Raw genomic sequence first — 21,519 nt, 5'->3', positions numbered from 1 at the left:
CAGCCAGCAAGTGACCCTGCAGAGCACCATTCCCTGTCCTCTCAGTGCTGAAACTTCGGTGGCTACAGTGGTGTCATTCTGTATTTGAAGCAGTCAGTGAACCAGGAGAGAATATGTCCACATGAAATACCTACTTGATTCTGATCAGGCAAGAGCACCGAGTGACCCGAGATTTGCCGTGAAGTTTGGAAAGATGGTAAAATACCAAGACAAAGCTCTTATTGAAGCGAGACGGTTTCATACGCCACAGTCCCCGGAGATGTCCAGGAGCGCCAGGTCCCTGATCTCCTCCAGAAGAGCATACAGACTCTGGCCCTTCGTCTGGCGGTACTCTGGGTAGTCCTCCTGGATGGCGTCCACCTGCCCTTGCTGGGCCAGCTGGGCCTCCTCCACGCACCTGGTGACATCCCTCACCAACTCACTCTTCAGCATGAGCGGGCTCTGGTGGGTCAGCTCTGAGCTCTCTACCCTGTATGGTTTGCTGCTGATGATCTCAAGCCCAATTGTGTCTGCATGGCAGCGTGAGGCCTGCACGGATATCCTGACCTGTCACGAAGGAGAGACCGTTGTCACCAAGTCCCTTTCCTTGCCACACCGAAAGCAGTGCTTCCACAAATGCAGACTCACCGTGACATGGTCGAACAGGTGAAGTGTGAGCGACTCCCCTCCCGTTGTGGTGGAGGTGATTTTGTCCTGAAATCGCTGCAGGGACCCAGGTTTCCATTCCAAGCGGCTGTCAGGGCCACAGCACATCACTAAACCATCTTTATTTTTTAAATAAGCAGCACCTTTAATCCCAAACCTGAATCGTCAAAATAAAGATCCAGAGTTAACATATTCTTAGTGCACAGGTCTTGTGTGTTTATCTAGATGAAAAACAAATCACTCTTCTGCTTACCTCCAAATATTTATTTTGCTATAACAGATGTGAACACAAAATATTTTATAGATCCTAGCATGTACATAGATGTACTCCAGGTGTTTCCATTTCAAAATTATATACTGAACTGACATTACATTGTGCAACTATTCTGTAAATAGTTCTGTAAATAGTTGCTTAAATTAAAAAAAATTTGGTGGTGCTAAGAATTGAACTGAGGGCACTGTGTATGCCAGGCAGGTGCTCTGGCACTGACCTACATCCCAGTACCTATAGAGTACTTTTATTTTTGTTTATTTTGGGGTACCAGGGATTGAGCCCTTGCACTTGCAAGGCAGGTGGCGGAACCACTGAGCTAAATCCCTGGCCCAAGAAATTCTTTTAATCAATTTATTTTTTTGAGACAGGGTTTCACTATGTAATTTAGGCTGTCTTTACACTCATGGTGATCCTCCTGCCTCAGCCTTCCAAGTACTGGAATTACAGGTGTGTACCACCAGGCCTGACAATGTGTACCCTAAAAAATTCACCTTTGGGGCTGGGGGTTTAGCTCAGTGGTGCTGCACCTGCCTTGCAAGTGCAAGGTCCTGAGTTCATCCCTGGTACTGGGGAAAAAAAATTTACATCTAATGTTCTGTTTATGGTCTACACTTCCAGTTAAACTCTGACTTTGTATTCACTATTGTCTTAGATGTAACATACCTTGGTATAAAAACAAGCACACCGTTTGTTCTAATCGAGTAAATAACTCCATCAGATATGCAGCGCTCCTTGGTTTCAGGGTCTTTGTCTTTAAAGTACATGCACTGGAAGAGCTCAGTGGACTGCTTCTGAGAATGCTGTGCTGCCTGTGAGAAGCAGAACCCAAAGGTTCGTAACTGCCCTGACATTCCCAGAAGAGAGAAACTCACATCTCCAAAGTGTCTTTAAAAAGGTTAGATTCGACGAGGCCTATAATTGCAGCCCTTGGGAGGCTGAGGCAGGCAGACCCTGGGGAATTCAAGGCTAGTCTGAACTACATAGAGCCTCTTAAAAAGAAAAAAAACTGGGCCGGGGATTTAGCTCAGTGGTGCTGCAAGGTCATGAGTTGGATCCCCGGTACCAAAAACAAAACAAAAAACTGAGGAACTGAATTTCTAGTTCTAATTAATGTAAATACCAACATGGCTAGTGTTGCACTATTGTACAACAAAACTAGAACACTGGCTATAGAAAATACATTAAACAGGTGGTTTTTAGTTTCGTATATCACCCCATGGTACAGTTCTATGCTATGCAGTCTTGTAGCTACTAATGACAACATACAGTAGCTTATAAAATATACAAAGCAGCTTATAAAATAACAATGTCATTGTAGTCATTAACATGCTTTCTCTTCATATCCCTTTATTTTTCCACAGGGTCTCACTATGTACTTCAGGCTGGTCTTAAACTGAGTTTTGTTTTTTTGTTTGTTTTTTGGTACCTGGGATTTAACTCAGGACCTTATACTTTTGAGGCAGGGTTGGTAAATTGCCTGCCTTGGTCTTAAACTCAGTATGTAGTCAAGCAGGCCAGAACTTGTGATTCTCCTACCTCGGCATCCCAAATGCTGGGATTACAGGCATGTACCACCATACCTGACTCTCTCGTCATATTTTTATGTGTTTGAACATTTACATATCTACCTTTGGGAAAAAAAACCAATGCATTGTCACATCTTCCGAATCCAAACCAGGCACTGCTGATATTCTCAGCAACCTGAAAGGCTGAGGCTGATAATTAGAACCCTATAAATTTGAGGCCAGCTTGGGCAACAGAGTGAGACCTCATTTCCATAATGCAAACAAAATCCCTAAATCCACATAAGTTAATGTAGTGAGCACTGGTTAGTATTTACATATCTACCTTTGGGAAAAAAAACCAATGCATTGTCACATCTTCCGAATCCAAACCAGGCACTGCTGATATTCTCAGCAACCTGAAAGGCTGAGGCTGATAATTAGAACCCTATAAATTTGAGGCCAGCTTGGGCAACAGAGTGAGACCTCATTTCCATAATGCAAACAAAATCCCTAAATCCACATAAGTTAATGTAGTGAGAGCACTGGTTAGAATAATTGGGAATTGGCATGCCTGTGATCCCAGCACATGGGAGGTTGAGAGAGGAGGATTGGTGTGAGCCCAAGGCCATCCTGGGCTACACAGTGAGACCCTGTCTTAACAAAACAACAGATTGTGGAATTTAATTTGCTAAAATACATGGTACTTCTCTCTATTATGCAATAAAACTTATTAGCAAGATATCTAGGGTAAGAATTTTTTTTTTTTTTTTTGAGAGGGTCTCACCATGTAGTTTAAGCTGGCTTTGAACTCACTATGTAACCCAGGCTGGCCACAAACTCAATGGAAATCCTCCTGCCTCAGCCTCCAGAGTGCTGGGATCACAGGCATGCACCACCATGGCCGATGGGTAAGAATTTTTAAACCCCTTCTTACTCGGTTTCTGTTGTTGATATGTCTGCATAGTTCCTCGAGATCTTTGTTGGTTAACAAATTTTCTTTAATTTCCATTTTCTTATCTTTTGAAATGGCTGCCATTAATAGTCGGTGTACTACAATATCCGAGTATCTTCTAATTGGAGAAGTAAAGTGGGTGTATTTATCTAACGCAAGACCTTCAAAAAGAAACCACAGTGTCAAAATAAGAAATACACATATATGTCTTAAACAGCATACTCAAGGTTACAGCCACACTTGGGGAAATGTTCTGATTCACCGTAATGATGGAACTCTTCCTCTGCGCAGGACCCAGTAGAGAAATAGAGTGCATTGGACATGGCCTGCGTAGCCATGGAGCGCAGCAGCCGGTTCACGATGGGGTCGCTGGGGTCCTCTGCCTTATCCAGGGAATCAGCCAGGGTCTTATTGGACCTGACAAAGAAGACAAAAACCCGGATGTAGCCCTTGAAGGTAAGTTATAAGTCAGCGCTCCTAAGGGGAACCCTCTGCTCACTGATCTAAATACTTCTATCTCCCAGCAGTGAAATTTAGACATTTAGAAGTAACTCCAAAAAGCTAGTTTGCTTTTGAACAAAGAAAAAGTGTCAGAATTTTTTATAAATTTATTTTGTTTTTTTGAGATGGTCTCACTATGTAGCCCAGGCTGGCCTCGAACTTTTGGCAATCCTCCTGCCTCAGCCTCCAGAGTACTGGAATTACAGGCTGTGTACCACCACACTTGGCTTGAGTAAATTTCTTAAGTAGGAGAAAGTAATGTGCTGTTTAATGCTGGGGTGAGTAATGCATGGCTTTAGTACACAAGTTCCTGTTGGAGTGAATTTTTAATACATTTAACCTAATACATCTTCTACTGACCAACAAATGGGCTTTTTCTTCTTTTCTTTCTATTGAGAATCAGGGAGCTATAGGGAGTTTAAGACAAAGCAGCTGGCTGGGCACAGTGATGTGTGTCAAATAGTCCCAGTGTTCAAGTGGCTGAGACAGGAAGTTCACTTGAGCCCAGGAATTCAAGACCAGCCTGGGCAACACAGCAAGATGCTGTCTTAACCAATAACTAATTAAAGCAAAGTAAAATTATTTTATTTATTTATTTTGCAGTACTGGTGATCCAACCCCACTTTACTGCTGAGCTATATCCCCAGCCCTCTTTATTATTTGAGTCAGGGTCTAGTTGTTGCTCAGGCTGGGCTTCAATTTGTGATCCTCCTGTTTTCAGCCTCCTGAGTAGCTGGGATTACACCACTGGCTTATGCCACTGGTTTTTTTTCTTTCTTTCTTTTTTTTTTTAATTGAGAGCAATATAGGAACTAGTCTATTCTCAAAAAAATAATTTTTTTAAACTTCAGGAAATACAGAAGTATATTAGAAATGAAACTAATACAACATGATTTAATTCTGTATTATGGCTAGCTGCAAGTAAAAGAATGATAACATATGGAAAAAACATAATCAAGAGATCACTATTGTGATTTCAAATTTGATGGACTTGCATAAAAATTATGACTCAGTCCTAGGGGCCAGGGATTTGCCACAAGGGCCCAAGTTTGATCCCCAGTACCCACCCCACCCCAAAAATGATGACTCAGTCCTGTCCTAAAATATAGGCATGTGGGTGTGGGTGTGGGTGCTTGTAATTCTAGCACTCTGGGAGGCTGAGGCAGGAGGACCACAAGTTTGAGCCCAGCCTGGGCAATAGGGACTTACAATGAGACCTTGTCTCAAAACCAAAACAGAACAAAACAAGCACAGGTTAGGCTGCATCTTGAAAGTGTTAAAATGAGCTGGGCATGGTGGCACACACTCGTGATCTCAGCACTAGGGAAGCTGCAGCAGGAAGAGTGCCCGAAGTTCAAGGCAAGCCCAGGCTGCACTGCAAGACCGTGTCCCCCCAAACAACAACCCTGTACCTAGCGTTAAGGTAAATGAAGATAGCCAAGTTTCCTACTCTTGCTCAAACGTCTTCCCCTCACCTTTAAAAATGCCCATCCCCCGAACGCCCGCACAGCGCCCCCACCCGGCCGAGTGGAGTGGTACCGGGTGTCGATGCAGAAGCCCTTGGCCTTGGCGCACTCGCGGAGCTCGGCGAAGAACTCCTGGTGGGGCGGTGGGTGCTGGCGCAGCAGGGCCTGGTGGGGGAAGCTCTCCCAGATCTTCCTGGCAACCCAGTGGTTGGCCAGGATCATGCATTCGGCCACCGTCTCGTGCACCTCCAGGGGCTGCCTGGGGATGAGGTCGTGGATGTTCTTTTTATCATCCAGCTGCACTCGAACCTCCACACCCTCCAGCTCCAGGGCCCCACAGCGGTCGCGCCTTGCCCGGACATGGCGAGCGATGTCTGTCAGCTTCCCGATGGCCCACACCAACTCCTCCAGCCTGGCTTGTCTGCCCTTGTCATCCGAGTTTTTGAATTCTGGGATCTTATCAGCAATGCCAAAGTTTCCGTCCAGGAGCTCCTGAGCTGCTTCGTAGAACAGTTTGTAAGCTGAACGAATAATGGTTCTGCCGTACCACACCTTCTTGATTTCATAAGAGATTTTATCCAGTTCCCACATGACGCTCACAGCATACCTAGGAGACCGGTAACATTGACAACATGACTGCTGATTCCTCTGTTTTCTCATTATATACTCAGGCTGGCCTTGAACTTGCAGCAATCCTCCTGCCTCAGCCTCCTGAATGCTAGGATTATAGGTGCCCCAGGAAATTATAGTAAAGCCTTTAAGATCCCACAGGCAGGACTATGGGAGTTCACCCTCGATTTCACCTTTTTTTGTTGTTTTTTTGAGGCAGGGTCTCACTATGTAGTTGAGACTGACCTGGAACTCACTATGTAGCCCAGGCTGGTCTCGAACTCATAGTGATCCTCCTGCCTCAGCCTCCCAAGTGCTGGGATGACAGGCGTGTGCCACCACGCTCAGCTTCAATTTCACTTTTGATGAGAGGTTAGCAAAAAAGTCATTTTAGCAAAGAATCACTTTGCCATCAAAACATTCTGTTTAGGAACATATATATTTGCAACTCATATCTGAAAATGATTCACTTTCTTGATACATAAAGAGCTCTTATAAATCCATTTGTAATAGATCAATGAAAATGGGCAGAGAGCATGAAGTACATAATTTAAAGAAAAGAGTATGTAAATGTTAAACACAGAAATTGTTAACTTTGCTCACAGTAGGCAAATGCAGATTAAAACCACTCTGAGATACTTCTTTCTTATGCTAAGGATTGTACCCAGGGCCTTGTGCACACTAAGCACAAGCAACAGCCAAGCAACAGCCCTGGCCGCTCTATTTTTCATCTATCAAGTTGGCTAAGATAAAACGATCACATATTGCATTGGCAAGACTGTGGGGAAAACAAACATTCCCAAACACTGATGGTGGAAATATAATCGCAGTAACCTCTGTGGGGGGGAGTGGATTATGTTGATGTAAACATAAATGCACATACCCTTGACACAGAAATTCCACTTCTAGAAATGTCTCCTTCAGATATACTGTGTTTTCTTAAAGATATGAAATGAGTTATGTTTAGAATTCAAGGCAGCTTTATTCATTTACTTATTTATTTTTGGTACTGGAAATCGAACGCAGGACTTCGTGCTTGCCAGGCACACATGGTGACACTGAGCTAAATCCCCAGCCCAAGGTAGCTTTATTTTTATGGTGTTTTTGGAAACAGGGTCTTGCTATGTAGTTCAGGCTGATCTTGAACTCAGCAGGTAGCTCAGGGTGGCCTCTAACCCTTGGAGATCCTCCTGCCTCAGCCTCCCAAGTGCTGGGATTACAGGCATGTGCCACCACGCCTGGCTTGGGTAGCATTTTTAATAGCTAAAGATTGCAAATTATCCAAATTCCCACATATAAGTCAATCTCATTCACATGGAATGATCCCAGGATCCATTAAATCCAAACCACAAAGGATGATAATAAATAGTAGGTATGTACCACATGCATTTTCTTTCTTTTCTTTTCTTTTTTTATTTTGGTGCCAGGATTGAACTAGGGACCTTGTGCTTGTGAGGCAGGCGGTGGCACCAATGAGCTATATCCCTGGGCCCCACATGCATTTTCTCCCAGACTTTAAAAAGCCAACAGCAAGAAGAGCAGAGGAGGAGGAGTGGAAGAGAGAAGGCGGCTGGAGGAGCCCGAGATCCAATATCTGCACTGCAGGTGGATGGTGAGGACTTGTACATTAGCACAAAGAGCAAGGAGGCCACTGTGGGGAGCGCAAGGTGCTGAAACAACAGAAAACTCACCGGTCGACGCCTCCCAGGAGGGAACAGAGGTCGGCGCTGAGCACAGAGGGCAGCATGTCATAGCGCCGGTCCGCTAGGTAGTAAGTGGTGGCTCTGCAAATGACACAGAAGCGTGGCTGACCTTTGGCAGCCGGGCAGCAGGGAGGGAACAGCCAGGACCCCAGATGGGCTCCCCAGGGCCACCGCTCTCCAGTATGGGCCGCTGGATGCATAATGAAACGGTGCCCACTTCCCTAAGATTCAGCTTTGAGCTGAATAATCTAGTGATGTAATAAAGAAAAATTGCTGGGTGTGGTGGTGCCCCTGGTTCCAACACTCTGGAAGCTGAGGCAGGAAGATTACCAAGAGTTCTAGGCCAGCATGGAACACAGGGTGAGGCCCTGCCATACAAAGACCAAAACAGCTATCCTGGCTTTCCCTCCATAATCCACCCTGCTTTCTCCAGGGTGTTCTTTTATCTGGCTTTTTCCTCTTTCACTTGGCCCAAGCTTACTCTGCAGAGTCTCTCAAACTTTGCCAGTGCTTGGCTGTATAAGAAAAACTAGAGCGCAGTAATGCAGTATTTATATAAAGTAACGCATCACTGTGAAAACCACCCATTTGAATTTAGTAGGAAATAATCTATAGAAAAGTTATAAGGAAAAATAAATTGATCAAAGTATTATTTTTCATTTGTTTTGTTTCTTTGTTTCTGAGACAGCAGATGACTGTCTGGCCAGACCAGGCTGGCCTCAAACTTGTGGCGATCCTCCTGCCTTAGTTTTCCAAGTGCTGGGATTACCGGTGTGCACCACCACATCTGGCAAGAGTACTAATTTTCTAAAAGGAGAAGAGGAAGGGGAGCTCTACGTTATTTTTTCCCAGAAGGGATCCTCAGCGTTTCACACATTCAACCTTTCGGTGTCTGAAGGCAGCAGACAGAACTCAGTCCCACACTCGACCATGGTATTACCTCGTTCTAGCTTCGACGTCAGTGTAAGAATTGGGAGCCACAAAGTGTGTGACATCTGCGATGTGGACCCCGAGTTCCAGGTCACCATTGCTCAGGGTCCTGACAGAGAGCGCGTCATCCACGTCCTCGCAGCCCTTAGGATCGATGCTGAACACCAGGTGGGTTTGCCGCAAGTCTCTCCTCTTGCGCTCCTCCTCGGGACTCACCTTCCAGGGCCTCTCAGGAGTGCTCACGGGCATCTCGCACAGCTGCAGAGAGGCCACGCACTCAGCCAGCTGTGCACCGCAAGGTGGCAGAAGTCTACCCTAGTGCTCTCGCCGTGAACACGGAGAGAAATTCATTCCCAGCACCTCCTGCATCAACCTAGTTTGGGTCTGAGATCAGGATTATTTATTAGGTGCCTCAGATATGTCAGGCACTGGACGTGGCTTGGGAAAGTCAGGGTTGCCCAGAAAGCACACCCCTGAGGGCCTTGCAACCGACAAGTGTCTCAGGAAGTCACTTCTGCCAGCCTCATTAATTATTCAGGCTGGAGTACGAATGAGTGGGTGGCTTAAAGAGGGCAAAGTGTACCCCATTTCCAAATGATCTATATTTGATTTATTTTACTTTTTTTTCTTTTTGAGACAGGGTCTTGCCTTGTAGTTCAGGCTGCTCACTATGTAGCCCAGACTGGCCTGCAACTTGGGGCGAGCCTCCTCCTTCAGCCTCCTGAGTGCTGGAATTATACGTGTGCACAACCAAGCCCAGCCTGATCCATTTGTTTGAATGTAGCTGAATATTTAATTCAAGTCAAGCTCTGGAAAAAAGTCTACATGTCCCAAATTAAGAAAAGCCAGGCCAGGGATTTAGCTTAGTGGTGCTGTGCCTGCCTGGCAAGTGTAATGTCCTAAGATCATCCCTGGTACCAAAGGAGGAAAAAAAAAAAAAAGTCAGAAAAGAAAAGCTGGGCATGGTAGTGCATGTCTGCAATCCCAGCTCAGGAGGCTGAGGCAGGAGGATTGCTGAAAGTTTAAGGCAGCCGACACTACATAATGAGACGCCATCTCCAATATTAATAACAACAATAATAAATAAAAAGCAAAAGAAGGAAAAAAGTCAATTTTTTAAAGATAATTTAAATAGGACCAATCTAGGGCATTTTCTATTATTTCTATTATCAATTTCCATTATTACCTATTTAAGCCATCAATTTGCAGTTAAGTAGGCTAAAAGGAGAGAGAATTCTAGTCCTGTAATTTTAATTCACTTATTTTAATATTTTCACTAAGAGCTACCAAACAAGTCAACAAATAATTTCCAGAACTAATGTTAAACATAAAAATTTAATAGTATAAAATATGCTAAATTATTTTCCTATTATAGCTCCCGTTCTGTCAAAAACAGTAAAGAATATAAAAATACCCGTTCTCTCCTGGTGGCAATGGAAACCAGTCCAATTTTTCAAGGAAACACTGCCAATACATAAAGAAAGCTGTCTTCAATTTTTTATGCCCTCTGACTTAGTAATCTCACTGTCAGGGCTCCGGTCCAAGGAAACGATCAGAAAAGAAAAAACAGTGGGGGGAGTGTTAATAAAAATATTTAAAGCAGCATCTTTTATAATAATGAAAAATTAAGCAACCCCAATGCATAACAACTAAGGAATGTTTAGCAAACGGGTACATCAATCTAGTCATTTGTCCTAAGTGCTTCTTATTTTGTAAGTAGGCTGGGTCAATACAGAGAAATGATCACAAGTGAAAGAAGCAGAACAGAAATACATGCACCATGGATATGACCGGGCAAGGGTAATAAATAAGATTTATGCGAATTCTAAAAGATCATAAAGTGACAGAAATAACTAATGTTTAATGGTCACGGGGTTTCTGTCTTCTGAAAAGGTTATGAGAAGAGCTTGACAGTGAAAGTGGTCTTCTGACCCAGGGGTAGCAGAAGAGTGAGTGCAGGGATCTGCTCCTGGCAGCCTTTGTGGCCGCTAGCTAAAGGATTTTGACAGCTATAGGTCCCTAAGTGAGCGCCCTTGAGTTGGCCAGGGGACGGAAGGATACTGACTGAGACACCCTGTTTTTGTTTGTTTGAGACAGGGTCTCACTATGTGCTTCAGATTGGCCTTGAACTCACGATGTAGCCAAGGCTGGCCTCAAACACATCTCAGCCTCCTGAGTGCTAGGATTCCTGGTGTGTGCTACCACATCTGGCAGGCATACCATTTTTAAGCACAGCTGAAAAATGTGAAAATTTGAGAGCTGGGAGACAGCAGGAAACGAATTCCACACTTGAAGCTGACTTTAATGTGGTATAAAAGCCGGATGTGGTGGTGGTGGACACCTGTAATCCCTGCACTTGGGAGTGTGAGCTTGAGACCAGCCTGGACTAGCAAGACTTTCTCAGGCTGGGGATTTGACTCAGTGGTTCTGCTACCTGCCTTGCAAATGCAAGGTCCTGAGATTAATCCCCAGGACCAAAAAAAAAAAAAAAAAACAAAACAAACAAAAACACCAGACTTTCTCTTGAAAAAAGAAACAAAAAATCCTTAAGGGAAATACAGAATAAAGAGAAGGGAGAATCTTTTCACTATTCACTGGCTTTAGACAGTGGGCTATTCCATAGAATAAAGGTATTTTTGTTTTTTGGAACAGTCTTGCTCTGTAGTCCAGGCTGGCCTTGAACGCTCAACAGTCCTCCTGCCTCAGCCTCCCAAGTGCTAGGATTACAGGTGTGTGCCATCAGGCCTGGCTCCTCACTGACTGGCTGGCTTGCTTTCTTTCCTTCCTTCCTTTTTTTTTGGTTTGTTTTTTGAGACAGGGTCTCACTTTGTAGTTCAGGCTGGCCTTAAACTTGTAGCAATTCTCCTGCCTTAGCCTCCAGACTGCTGTGATTACAGGCAGGGTTTTCCTTCCTTAATGATGCAACTACAACAAAACCAAAAAGGAAATGCCTGTCGCAAAGCCCCGGGTCTCTGGAGGACTGACCTGAGCCTCTGAGAAGGGGACAACCGAGATGCTATTTTCCACCAGGATGGTCGCGATCTCCCCTTCCAGGTCGCCGATTTTTCCCAACACACGGACAAAGTGTCCATTTGGGTGCACAGACGTTGACTCCCAGGAATCGATGCGCACGATCACCCTGAAGTCCTGTACAGAGGGAGAATAAAAAGCGAGCCGAGCACAGGAGCTCAGTGGTTATGTTACAAGCTCCAAACAAATGACATAAATGGCACCGAGAAACAGAGAGCAATCTGCAGTCGTGGCGTGTGACGGCTCACTTCTTTGTGTTTTGTTCTTCTACAGAACTGCCAGATGGTATGCAAATTCTTAGCTTGATACTTTGAAGTGAGGCATTATCTCTACACCAAATAAGTGGACTGGAAATTTCAGTCTATTAAAGCCAACTGTAACATGTTTTAGTTAATACTTGCAACACAATGGAAAAACCCAATTATACATGGTCCAAGTACAGTTTTTATTTTATTTTTTTAATGAGACAGGGTCTTGCTATTTAGTTCAGGCTGGCCTTGAACTCACTATGTAGTCCAGGCTGGCCTTGAAATTGAAGCAATCTTCCTGCCTCAGCCTCCTGAGTGCTAGAATTACAGGTGTGTGCCACCACACCTGGTGTGTCTAATTTTCTTGAAGCCATAAGATGCTCTTTGATAGAAAAGAAGGTGTCAGTATAAGCTGGATTCCCTACCGCTTAACAATTTGGATAAACTACAGAAGTGGAAATGGTAATGGTTACACCTGCTGGCCTCAGAGGGTCTGCAGAAGCTTCCAGATGCCAAGGTACAATGACCAGGTAGGTTACTGGCTGGGGACATTCTGCTTTAGTATCTCATTTACAAACTACAAAACATGAGGTGAAGGAAAGTGAGCCATTTCTACACTCTCAGCCACCAGGAAAGGTTAATTTCTAACTTTCACGTTTATGTCTTCTCTCCTGCACTCCATTCCTTTATGGAAAATCGATTCTGCGAAGTACTACTACATCATCCCTACAGGCCAAGCAATCGTATTTCTGTATCGCTGGCTGGAAGGAAGCTTGTTAGTGTTGGCAAAGTGTAGCTATTGAAAGTTTCTGGACTGGACAGCAGGATAATGTATGTTCACTCTGCTTGTCCTACATAGTTCTTTCTAGGACGATTTCACTCCAGCCTTCATTTATTAACTATGGACTACTTAATAGATGGTTCTTATATATTTAGAATTTTTAAAAAACAGGATCTTGAAGTGCCAGAATCCATCAATGATTGATTTCCTCTTATGCAAAAGAATTCACACTGCTTCTCAATGCTGAGCAGCTGATGGAGACAGGAGAACGACAGAGATTCAGCGACAACTACCTGCAGGGTTTCCGCTTGCTGCGTGCTGATTCGAATCTTGGGGATTCTGTAATCCCACGGAGTAACTAGGATCTTCTGAGCATTTCTGCCCTGAGACTGGACTTCCTCCTTGGACGGGAAAGTCACCACATAGTCGCGCCAGTTCTTCTGAAGGATGCCCACCACGCGGCCTTCGGGAAGACAGAACAGCACAAGGTGTGACCGGGCCAGCTGTCACCTACTGGGCTGTGACCAGCTCGGCAGTACGGAAACCAAGTGCCGTTTCTTCAAGCACAGGCCCGCGGGTCAAGGAGTGCCCAGAGATCTGCCTTCTTAGAGTTTGGAAGACACACTTTTTTTTGGATGAGTGACTTTTTTGTTACACTTGCCGGGATGGCCTTTCTTCTGCGAGGCCTGCTGTGACACCCAGAACCTACTTGTCCCTGTTCCCTTTGCATTCCCTCATGACCCTCAGGCTACAGTCCACTGGGAAAAGTCAGTAATTCTCACTTATTGCTAGGCAGGAGGAAGCGGTAATTCCAGGAGCGACTTGGCTGTCCCTGCAGAGCGAGGCTCACCTGTGGGCATGGGCTCGCTGGGGGCCTCATTTGAGGTCTTCTCCTCACTGTCATTGTCGCACAGGGCACCAGTCCTTCCCTTCCATTCACCCTTTGGGAGCAGCTCCACGACCACCACGTCCCCATGGATGGCACGGTTCCGGGCCTTCGAGCCATGGATGAGGATGTCGCTAGTTAAACCTGTGACAGGCAACACAGAGAGACCTGTGAGGGCGGCGGTGCCACACTGTGCACCAGGAGGTTCAGACACATCGAGGTCCAAGCAGCTTTCCTGCAAATAACAGCTCCTGCCTTTCAAAGGTCGCATTTTCAAGGTCATACTTCTGCGGGTTATAAGCAGAGAAACTATCACCGGGTCACATCATAGGATGGGCTTTTACCCCGGCCACCTTTTATATTTTAAGACAGGACCTCTCTCACTATGCAGTTCAGGGTGGCCTTCAACTCTTGGCAATCCTCCTGCCTCAGCCTCCTCAGTGCTGGGATTACAAGTGTGTGCCACCAGGCCTGGGTGGTTACTTATTTGAAATGATTCACTAAGGTACTATAACCCAGGTGAGGTGATCTATGCTTGTAATCCAGCAAGAATGTTGAAAGTCTGAGTCCAGCTCGGACAGTTTATCTAGACTTGGTGTCAAAAATTAAATAACAAAGGAAAGCTGGGCGTGGTGGTGAATGCCTGTAATCCCAGCACTGGACAGGCGGAGGCAGGAGGATCGCTGTGAGTTCGAGACCAGCCTGGGCTACACAGTGAGTTCCAGGGCAGTCTCAACTACATAGTGAGACCCTGCCTCAAAAAAAACCAGGAAAGGGGGGCGGGACTGGGGATATAGCTCGGGTGGAGTACATGCCTAGCATGTGCAAAGGCCCTGGGTTCAATCCCTAGTATTGGAATAAAAAGCCAAAGGCAAAACACAGAGTCAGAACACAGGGATGTCTTTACATCTCAGCCTAACTCATGGCTAATTTGGGGAGGCGACTGCTTCTCTGTATCTTTTTTTGGGGGGTACCAGAGATTGAACTCAAGACCTTGCACTTGTGAAGTGGGCAGCAGAACCACTGCGCTAAATCCCCAGCCCTGCTTCTCTGCATCTTAAAGTTTAGTGCAATAAAACCAGAAACTAGGGCACATTAGTTAGGAAGAAAAACTTCCAGTACCCTGCAGCAAGGGGAGCAGCTATGTTGACAACATGAACTGAATGTTTCCAAATAGCTAACTGAGAGAATTCCGAACACCAGGAAGTGCTAGCTGTAAGTGGGGATGTGGCAAGTCCCTCCAGCCGACCCTCACACACTGTACATGTGTGTCAAAATGTCACAGCATGCCCGGTAAAGAGGCACATCTGTGTTAATTAAAACTTTTTTAAAAATTTTAGAAAGTAAGATAAGGTACAATCAGAAATTAGAGACAAAAGCTAAGGGGACAAACCTAAAATCCCACAAACCTAGAGTGCACTACGACATGGGGGTAGGATCTAAGTTTCGACTTTGCTTCCCTTGCTGTGAGACAGCAGAATGAAAAAGCAGTATGGGAGTTTATGTCTGGTTTATACTGAACCTGAATCTTTGCTGCTGGCTCCTTGAAGTCGGACAAAAGCTTCTACTTGGGCTCTGTGTTTGTTCACATTCAGAGTGCCCTGAAATCATAATAAAAAATCAATTATGAAAAAATTTCCTATCTGCCTTATCTACCTCCAAAAGGTCCAGTTTTTTAAACTTTATAAAAGTATCCCATAATATTCAAATGTTTGTGATCTTTTTTTTTGAGACAGGGTCTCACTATGTAATTCAGGCTGGCCTTGAACTCTTTGTAGCCCAACCTGACCTCAAATTCTCAAGGATCCTCCTGCCTTAGCCTCCCGAGTGCTGGAATATGATCCCTTTCTTTAGGAATAATATTAATTTCTCTCAAGAGGATACTGTCATTTTAAACCACTCCTTAGCTACACCATTTAAAATATTCCCACTTTTGGCAAGGGACTTCAATGTGTGGCTCTCAAACTTTGGCCAAAATAAAAACCTGAGTTGCTGGTCAGAAATAATTCCAGGACTGGACTGGAGCTTATAGGGAGTGTGTGTGCCTAGCAGGTGTGAGGCCTTGGGTATGATCTTCAGCACCACAAACATGAAGGAGTGAACAGATAAATAAATAAACATAGGGCTGGGATTTAGCTCAGCAGTTCGGTGGCCTGCCTTGCAAGTGCAAGGACCCGAGTTCAACCCCCGGTACCAAAAAAAAAAAAAAAAAAAAACATAAATAAATATGAGATCTATGCCAGGGCATTTCTGTACCTCTGCGTGTTAGCCTATGAACATGAGAGGACATAAAAACTGCTGAAACCGGAAGCAGGATGTAAGCTTTCTCTAGACCCGGACATCACCTGTGCTCGGGGACTGAGGATCATAAAGGGGAAGGAAAATGGCCAGAATGCAGAGGCTAAATTTCAGATTTAATAAGGTTACCAAATCTTCCCACCTGATTCAAAACAATGCATTTCTTTTTGCTTGTTTGCTTTGGTACCAGGGATTGAACTCAGGACTTTGCCCTTGCCAGGCAGGCGGGTGCCACTGAGCTAAATCCCCGGCCCAACAATGCATTTCTCACTGACAGGAAGTATTTTCAGGCAGCTCCCACCAGGCATGGTGACGCACACCTAAAATGCCAACAACCTGGGAGGCTGAGGCAGGAGGATTGCTGTGAGTTCAAGGCCATCTTGTCTACATAGGCTCTGTCTCAAAACAAAACACAAAAAACCCCCAAAGCCAAGGCAGCTCCCCCACTCCACCTGTGCAGTCCTCCACAGGCGCAGCAGGATTAAGTCCATCACAGAGCAGCTGCAGGGCCATAGAAGATTGGAGGCCAAAGCCCCTCCACATGCACACCTAGCTGATTCCCACCCCGTGTGCTGGGTGCAGCCTGGGTACTCAGTCTGCAGCCAGGAGAGGCCGGGTGGTGGTCCCGATGCTGACTCACAGAGCCCCTCACCTGCACATAGCGCCCCGACTTGATGCCGGCCTCCAGCACCTCCAGCGGCAGGTGCTCCGAGTACTCCCTCCTGTGGCTCTCCTGGCTCTCGCTCTCCCGCTCCCGGCGGGACTGGAGGATGGACTCGCACAGCTCATGGGCAGCCTTTAAATCGGGCCAGAAGTTGTCCAGGTAATCCTGTGTTTGGCAAAGGCACAGAGAAGGTACAAGGACTCTTCACTGTGGGACTGGGACAGAACTCGGGACAGCCGTGTATGTGCGTGTGACAGGTGAGCATTCCATTCCTGGCCTGTTTTCCTTTTCTTCTTTTTCTTTTTGGCACTGGGGATTGAACCCAGAGTATTCATCCTGAGTGGCAGCTCAGCCTCTTTTTTATTTTAGTATTTATTTTGATATAGGGTCTTGTTAAGTTGCTAAATTGCCCAGGCTGGGCAATTGCACCTATGTTCCTCTTGCCTCAGCCTCCCAGAGTGCTGGGATCACAGGCATGTGCCACACCATGACCGGCTTTTATCTTTTTTTTTGTACCAGGGATCAAACTCAGGACCTGATGCTTGTGTAGCAGGTGGCAGCAACACTGAAATAAATCCCTGGACTTCTTTTTTTTGTTTGTTTTTTGAGACAGGTTCTCACTATGTAGTTGAGACTGACCTGCAACTCACTATTCAGCCCAGGCTGGTCTCCAACTCACAGCAATCCTCCTGCCTTGGCCTCCCGAGTGCTGAGACCGTGTGCCAGCACACCCAGGTAAGACCTCTTATTTTTTAATATGTGATTTTAAACTCAGTTTCAAGTCAAAGGTAGAGTCTAGCATATTGTCATTTCTCATACTGGAAAGAAGAAAAGTCACCCTTATTGTCAACTCCAGCATTTCTCCCATTAATTTCAGGGCTCTATTCAAACTGCTTCCTGTTTTTCCCCTTCTTTCCAGAAATTCTGTTTGTACTCAAATCAGCAGCCCAATTCTATGGTCACTTCTCACTCACCAATAGCAAACCTTTGTCATCTTGAAGCACTAACTTGAGAACTATTTATCGCCTTGGTTCTGTTCCATATAAATTAGGTCCCCAAAGAAAATGCTGGGCTTCTCTCTCTGAATATCACAATCTCCTCTCTTCCTCTCTCTGCTATCATTCACCACTGTGAGGCCCTTGGTCACACCGTTTGCTTGAGAAATGCTCTACAAAATAAAACTGTCCTCTACTGCGGGACTACAAAGAAAAGTAATTTCCACAAAAAGTAGAAAAATGTAATTTTAGTCAACTGTCCTCTGCAGGAACAAGACATGATGTATTGGAGCCGAAAAAACAAGTGACACGGTCATTAATATCCAGTGCCCCCGGAATTCTCTGGCATGCCAAAGCGCTTTTTTATATCAGGGCCAAGCAAATTCTATTGGCACATCTTTAGCAATACGTGCACCTCAGAGAATCCACAATTTGGAACGCAGCTAGGCTGTCTAAACTGACGGCTAAGAGTGAGCTGTGTTCAAGTCCGTGCAATCGAAAGATGAAATCAGCCGGTGGAGCTTGACGGACCCCCTGGACAGACAGGAGAGAATGGCGTCTATGGAGAGTTCAGCAGTTGCCCGGTTCTCTCCAAAGGGTCTGAAGAGATAGCAACAACTGTGTCGCTATGACAGCAGGAAGAAGCTGACAGCAATAACGCCACTTCCGGCCACTTCCGCTAGGGATCTGCCACAGGCAACGTTGTCTCTTAAGCCCTGCGCTCCAGTTTGTGTTCTGCATGCGTAGTCAGGAAAATCACTGCGGAGGCAGCTCGCCCTGGTGGTTAAGAGCTCTGGCGTCTGACTGCCTGGGCACTAATCGCAATGCCACATACTCCTGTTGTGTGACCTCGGCCAAGGGGCTTAGCCTTTCTGTGCTTGAGCTCCCTTATCAGTAAGGTGGGATAATAACACTTAACCTCATCAACTTGTTCTAGAACTAAATAAAACAATGCACTTACATCTATTACTACACTTAATTCAATCCCCAATGATATGCTTGGTATACATACATGCTGGTGATTACTAATAAGCAGGGCCGTGTCAAAGTGGTATTTTGTTTTCTCAAAAATGAGAATAATGGAAAAAAATTTTTTTTCCTTTCTAGTACTGGGGATTAAACCCAGGGCTCATCACTAAGTTACATCCCTAGCCCATTTTTAAACTTTTGAGATGGGGTTTGCTAAGTTGCCACATTGCTTGGGCTGGGCTCAAATTTGTGATTCTCCTGCCTCAGCCTCCCAGAGAGCTGGGAATACAGGTGTGTGCCACCATGCCTGGCTAATAACTGCAGTCTTGTTCCATCCATCAGCGCTATTTCTGTACCTGCAGTAACTACAAACAATAGCTTAGGGACTGGGGGTGCAGCTCAGAGGTAGGGTGTGTGCTGAGCACGTGTATGGCTCTGGGTTTAATTTCCACACACGCTCACACACAAATCCACAACAAAAATGGCTTCACTGTCAGCAGGGCTTATTGGGCTGAAGTTGAGGCTGATCAGGGAAGTGATACAGACATGTGACATCTTAAATCCCTCCTTTCTCTTTCTGTGCCAGGACCCGGGGGAGTGTGTGCTACTTGGGAAATGAATGTGCACTTACACACACTGCCACTTACACCCAACCACTGGAAATACCTTGAAAGAAATCACAAACACTCCTTGGGTTTCACTCCCATACTTCTGAATCGCCTCTGCATCTTCTGTCACCATAACGATGGGCATCCTGTCCCCACAGTGGTGATAGTACCAGACAGCCGCGTTGTATATGCTCCTGCAAGATAGGCAAAGCATGAGCCCTCCTATGCAGGCAAGCCGATGCAAGGTGACTTCAAAATCTTGCTAATCTTCCTGCCTCGGCCTCCCACACTCAGCTCTCTGTAGTCCTTTGGACCAAACAGATAACCACTCATTCAATCACTCAATGAACACCTCCTGAGGCTCCATTACATAGAAACTGTGAGCTGGGTCCTTGGGGGATACAGAGATGAATCAGAAAGCAAACGCCATCCCCAGAGACATCCAACCCCATAACAACTGCATTCATTCTCCACAAGGTCTAGAAACCGCAAGGCTGTCATCTTTTCACACCCTTCAGTTAGAGGCCAAGGCTCAGAGCATCGTAGGGGCTGACAAGCACGGCCGAGGAGATGAACAAACGAGTCCTGGTTGAGGAGCCCTTTTACACACGCGCATGCATGCACACACGCACATGAGGCATGACTTCTAGATCCCCACAAGGATTCTGGATCCTGCTGGCCATTAGGTTCCGGGGGAACTTACTCCGGGTACCTGTGTCTTGTCTCCTTAATTACAGTTTTAAAAACATGTAACATTGAGGTGTTCAACTGCTCTCTCTAAAGTAGGTGCAGTAAGCATTTCAGTGTGGATCACAGTTCCAGCGTGAGCGCGGGTTCACTCCGGCGCCTGACGGCCAGTGCCCAGGACCTGGGGGGGGACCGCGAGCCGCACCTGCTCTGCCATTTCTCCACGGCCTCGCCCCTCTCCCGGGGGAGGTAGCAGTGCTCCTGGAACTCGTTAGCGAAGAGGATGCAGTCGTGCCGTGCGTCCCTCAGCAGACTCCGCAGTTTGTTGTACTGTCTGCAACACAGGGGGCAGTCAGTCCCCGCTGCCCTGCTCAGCTAGGGATCTGGGAGAGGAGGAGCTCGAAAACAAAAGACTACGTTTATTCATCCGGGCCTCTGTGTGCTCAGTGCTACTGGGCCACTGCCCTGTCTCGGTTTCGCCTGCTAGGATCAGCTTGTGCAATTAATTAGTTAATTAGTTAATTAGTTGGCGGATTCATTAAACCTTTTGTCCTGCCTTTCTCTTCAGAGACTTACAGCTGATTTCCTATAGAACTGTATCCCCCTGTCCCTCGTCAAAGCCTCTGCACACGCAGGGAAGCAGAATGTGGCACTTCATTTGTATTGTTTATTTTTGCCTTTTACAAATAGCCTCACTATGCAGTCCAGGCTGGCCTCGAACACGACAGAGTCCTCCTGCCTCAGCCTCCTGAGTGTGGGGTTGACAGGCATGCGCCACCACATCCAGTCGGCACTTTAATTTTGCACCTCACTTTGTTCTACAAATGGAATTAGCATTCCATAGATTTTACTTTCTGCTGACGGACCTCGCAAAGGATAGACCTTGCAAAGGACATGAAAGGTAAATAGATTTAGGGCTTTATCTGTGAGTTTTATTTTTGCAGTCAGCCTGATTTACATAAAAGAGAACTAACAGTTTAGTGTCAGAAAGCTAAGAGGAGTTGGAAGGTTTCAAAAGATGCTCCCAACCATGTCATAACCAAAAATTAAGTCTAGTTGGGTGAGATGGGGTACACCTGTAATCCCAGCTACTTGAGAAGGTGAAGCAGGAGGATGGTGAGTTTGAGGTCAGCCTGTGCTGCACGGCAAGACCTTGCTACACAAAGGAAAGCTAGGAGCAGTGGTACACACCTATTAATTCAAACTGTGTGTAATTCTAGCTATGTGAGAGGCTGAAGCAGAAGGATCTCAAGTTCAAAGCCAGCCCAGGCAACTTAGTAAGACCAACCCAAACACAGAACTCTTTAACTTAGTCTGTCCAAATAAATACCAATACCTTTCATGTCCTCAGCACTGGCTGTTCATGCTAACAGCAAGCCAGCAATCATGCTGGAACTGATTGGTACTGAAATGCTCAATGTGGCCATCTGTCGTATACTTCATTAGAAAATGAGAAATATTAGCCGGGCATGGTAGTGCATGCCTGTAATCCCAGCACTTGGGAGGCTGAGGCAGGAGGATCGCTGTGAGTTTGAGACCATCCTGGGCTACAAAGTGAGTTCCAGGTCAGTCTCAACTACATAGTGAGACCCTGTCTCAAAAAACAAACAAAACAAAATGAGAAATATTGTTTTCTTACCATAGTAATGCTAATATTGAGTTACCTTAAAAAGAATTGGGCTAGGGGCAGGGGATTTGGCTCAGTGGTTCTGTCACCTGTCTCGCAAACACAAGCGCCCAAGTTCAATCTTCAGTACCAAAAAAAAAA

The 21,519-nt window shown here is 45.7% G+C and overlaps 1 protein-coding gene across 1 annotated transcript in view; it reads right to left on the bottom strand.

The window, feature by feature from the left end:
- Window positions 1-216: 216 nt before the first annotated feature.
- Dis3l (DIS3 like exosome 3'-5' exoribonuclease) overlaps window positions 217-21,519 on the bottom strand; it is a 30,948-nt gene continuing 9,645 nt past the window's right edge. Inside the window, exons 3-17 of the mRNA XM_010643268.3 lie at window positions 19,957-20,085; window positions 19,123-19,258; window positions 16,481-16,657; window positions 15,053-15,131; window positions 13,495-13,674; window positions 12,938-13,107; window positions 11,571-11,732; window positions 8,596-8,843; window positions 7,644-7,736; window positions 5,417-5,950; window positions 3,639-3,793; window positions 3,359-3,537; window positions 1,583-1,728; window positions 628-802; window positions 217-546 (exon numbers count right to left, since the gene is read on the bottom strand). Of these exons, the coding sequence (XP_010641570.1) occupies window positions 238-546; window positions 628-802; window positions 1,583-1,728; window positions 3,359-3,537; window positions 3,639-3,793; window positions 5,417-5,950; window positions 7,644-7,736; window positions 8,596-8,843; window positions 11,571-11,732; window positions 12,938-13,107; window positions 13,495-13,674; window positions 15,053-15,131; window positions 16,481-16,657; window positions 19,123-19,258; window positions 19,957-20,085 (2,872 nt within the window). The 3' untranslated portion in view covers window positions 217-237. The remainder of the gene's footprint in view (window positions 547-627; window positions 803-1,582; window positions 1,729-3,358; window positions 3,538-3,638; window positions 3,794-5,416; window positions 5,951-7,643; window positions 7,737-8,595; window positions 8,844-11,570; window positions 11,733-12,937; window positions 13,108-13,494; window positions 13,675-15,052; window positions 15,132-16,480; window positions 16,658-19,122; window positions 19,259-19,956; window positions 20,086-21,519) is intronic.

Source organism: Fukomys damarensis, unplaced genomic scaffold (assembly GCF_012274545.1).
Source record: "Fukomys damarensis isolate Sample0158 unplaced genomic scaffold, DMR_v1.0_HiC HiC_scaffold_25, whole genome shotgun sequence".
In the NCBI taxonomy this organism is placed as follows: domain Eukaryota; kingdom Metazoa; phylum Chordata; class Mammalia; order Rodentia; family Bathyergidae; genus Fukomys; species Fukomys damarensis.
This window is presented reverse-complemented; position numbering and strand designations above follow the sequence as displayed.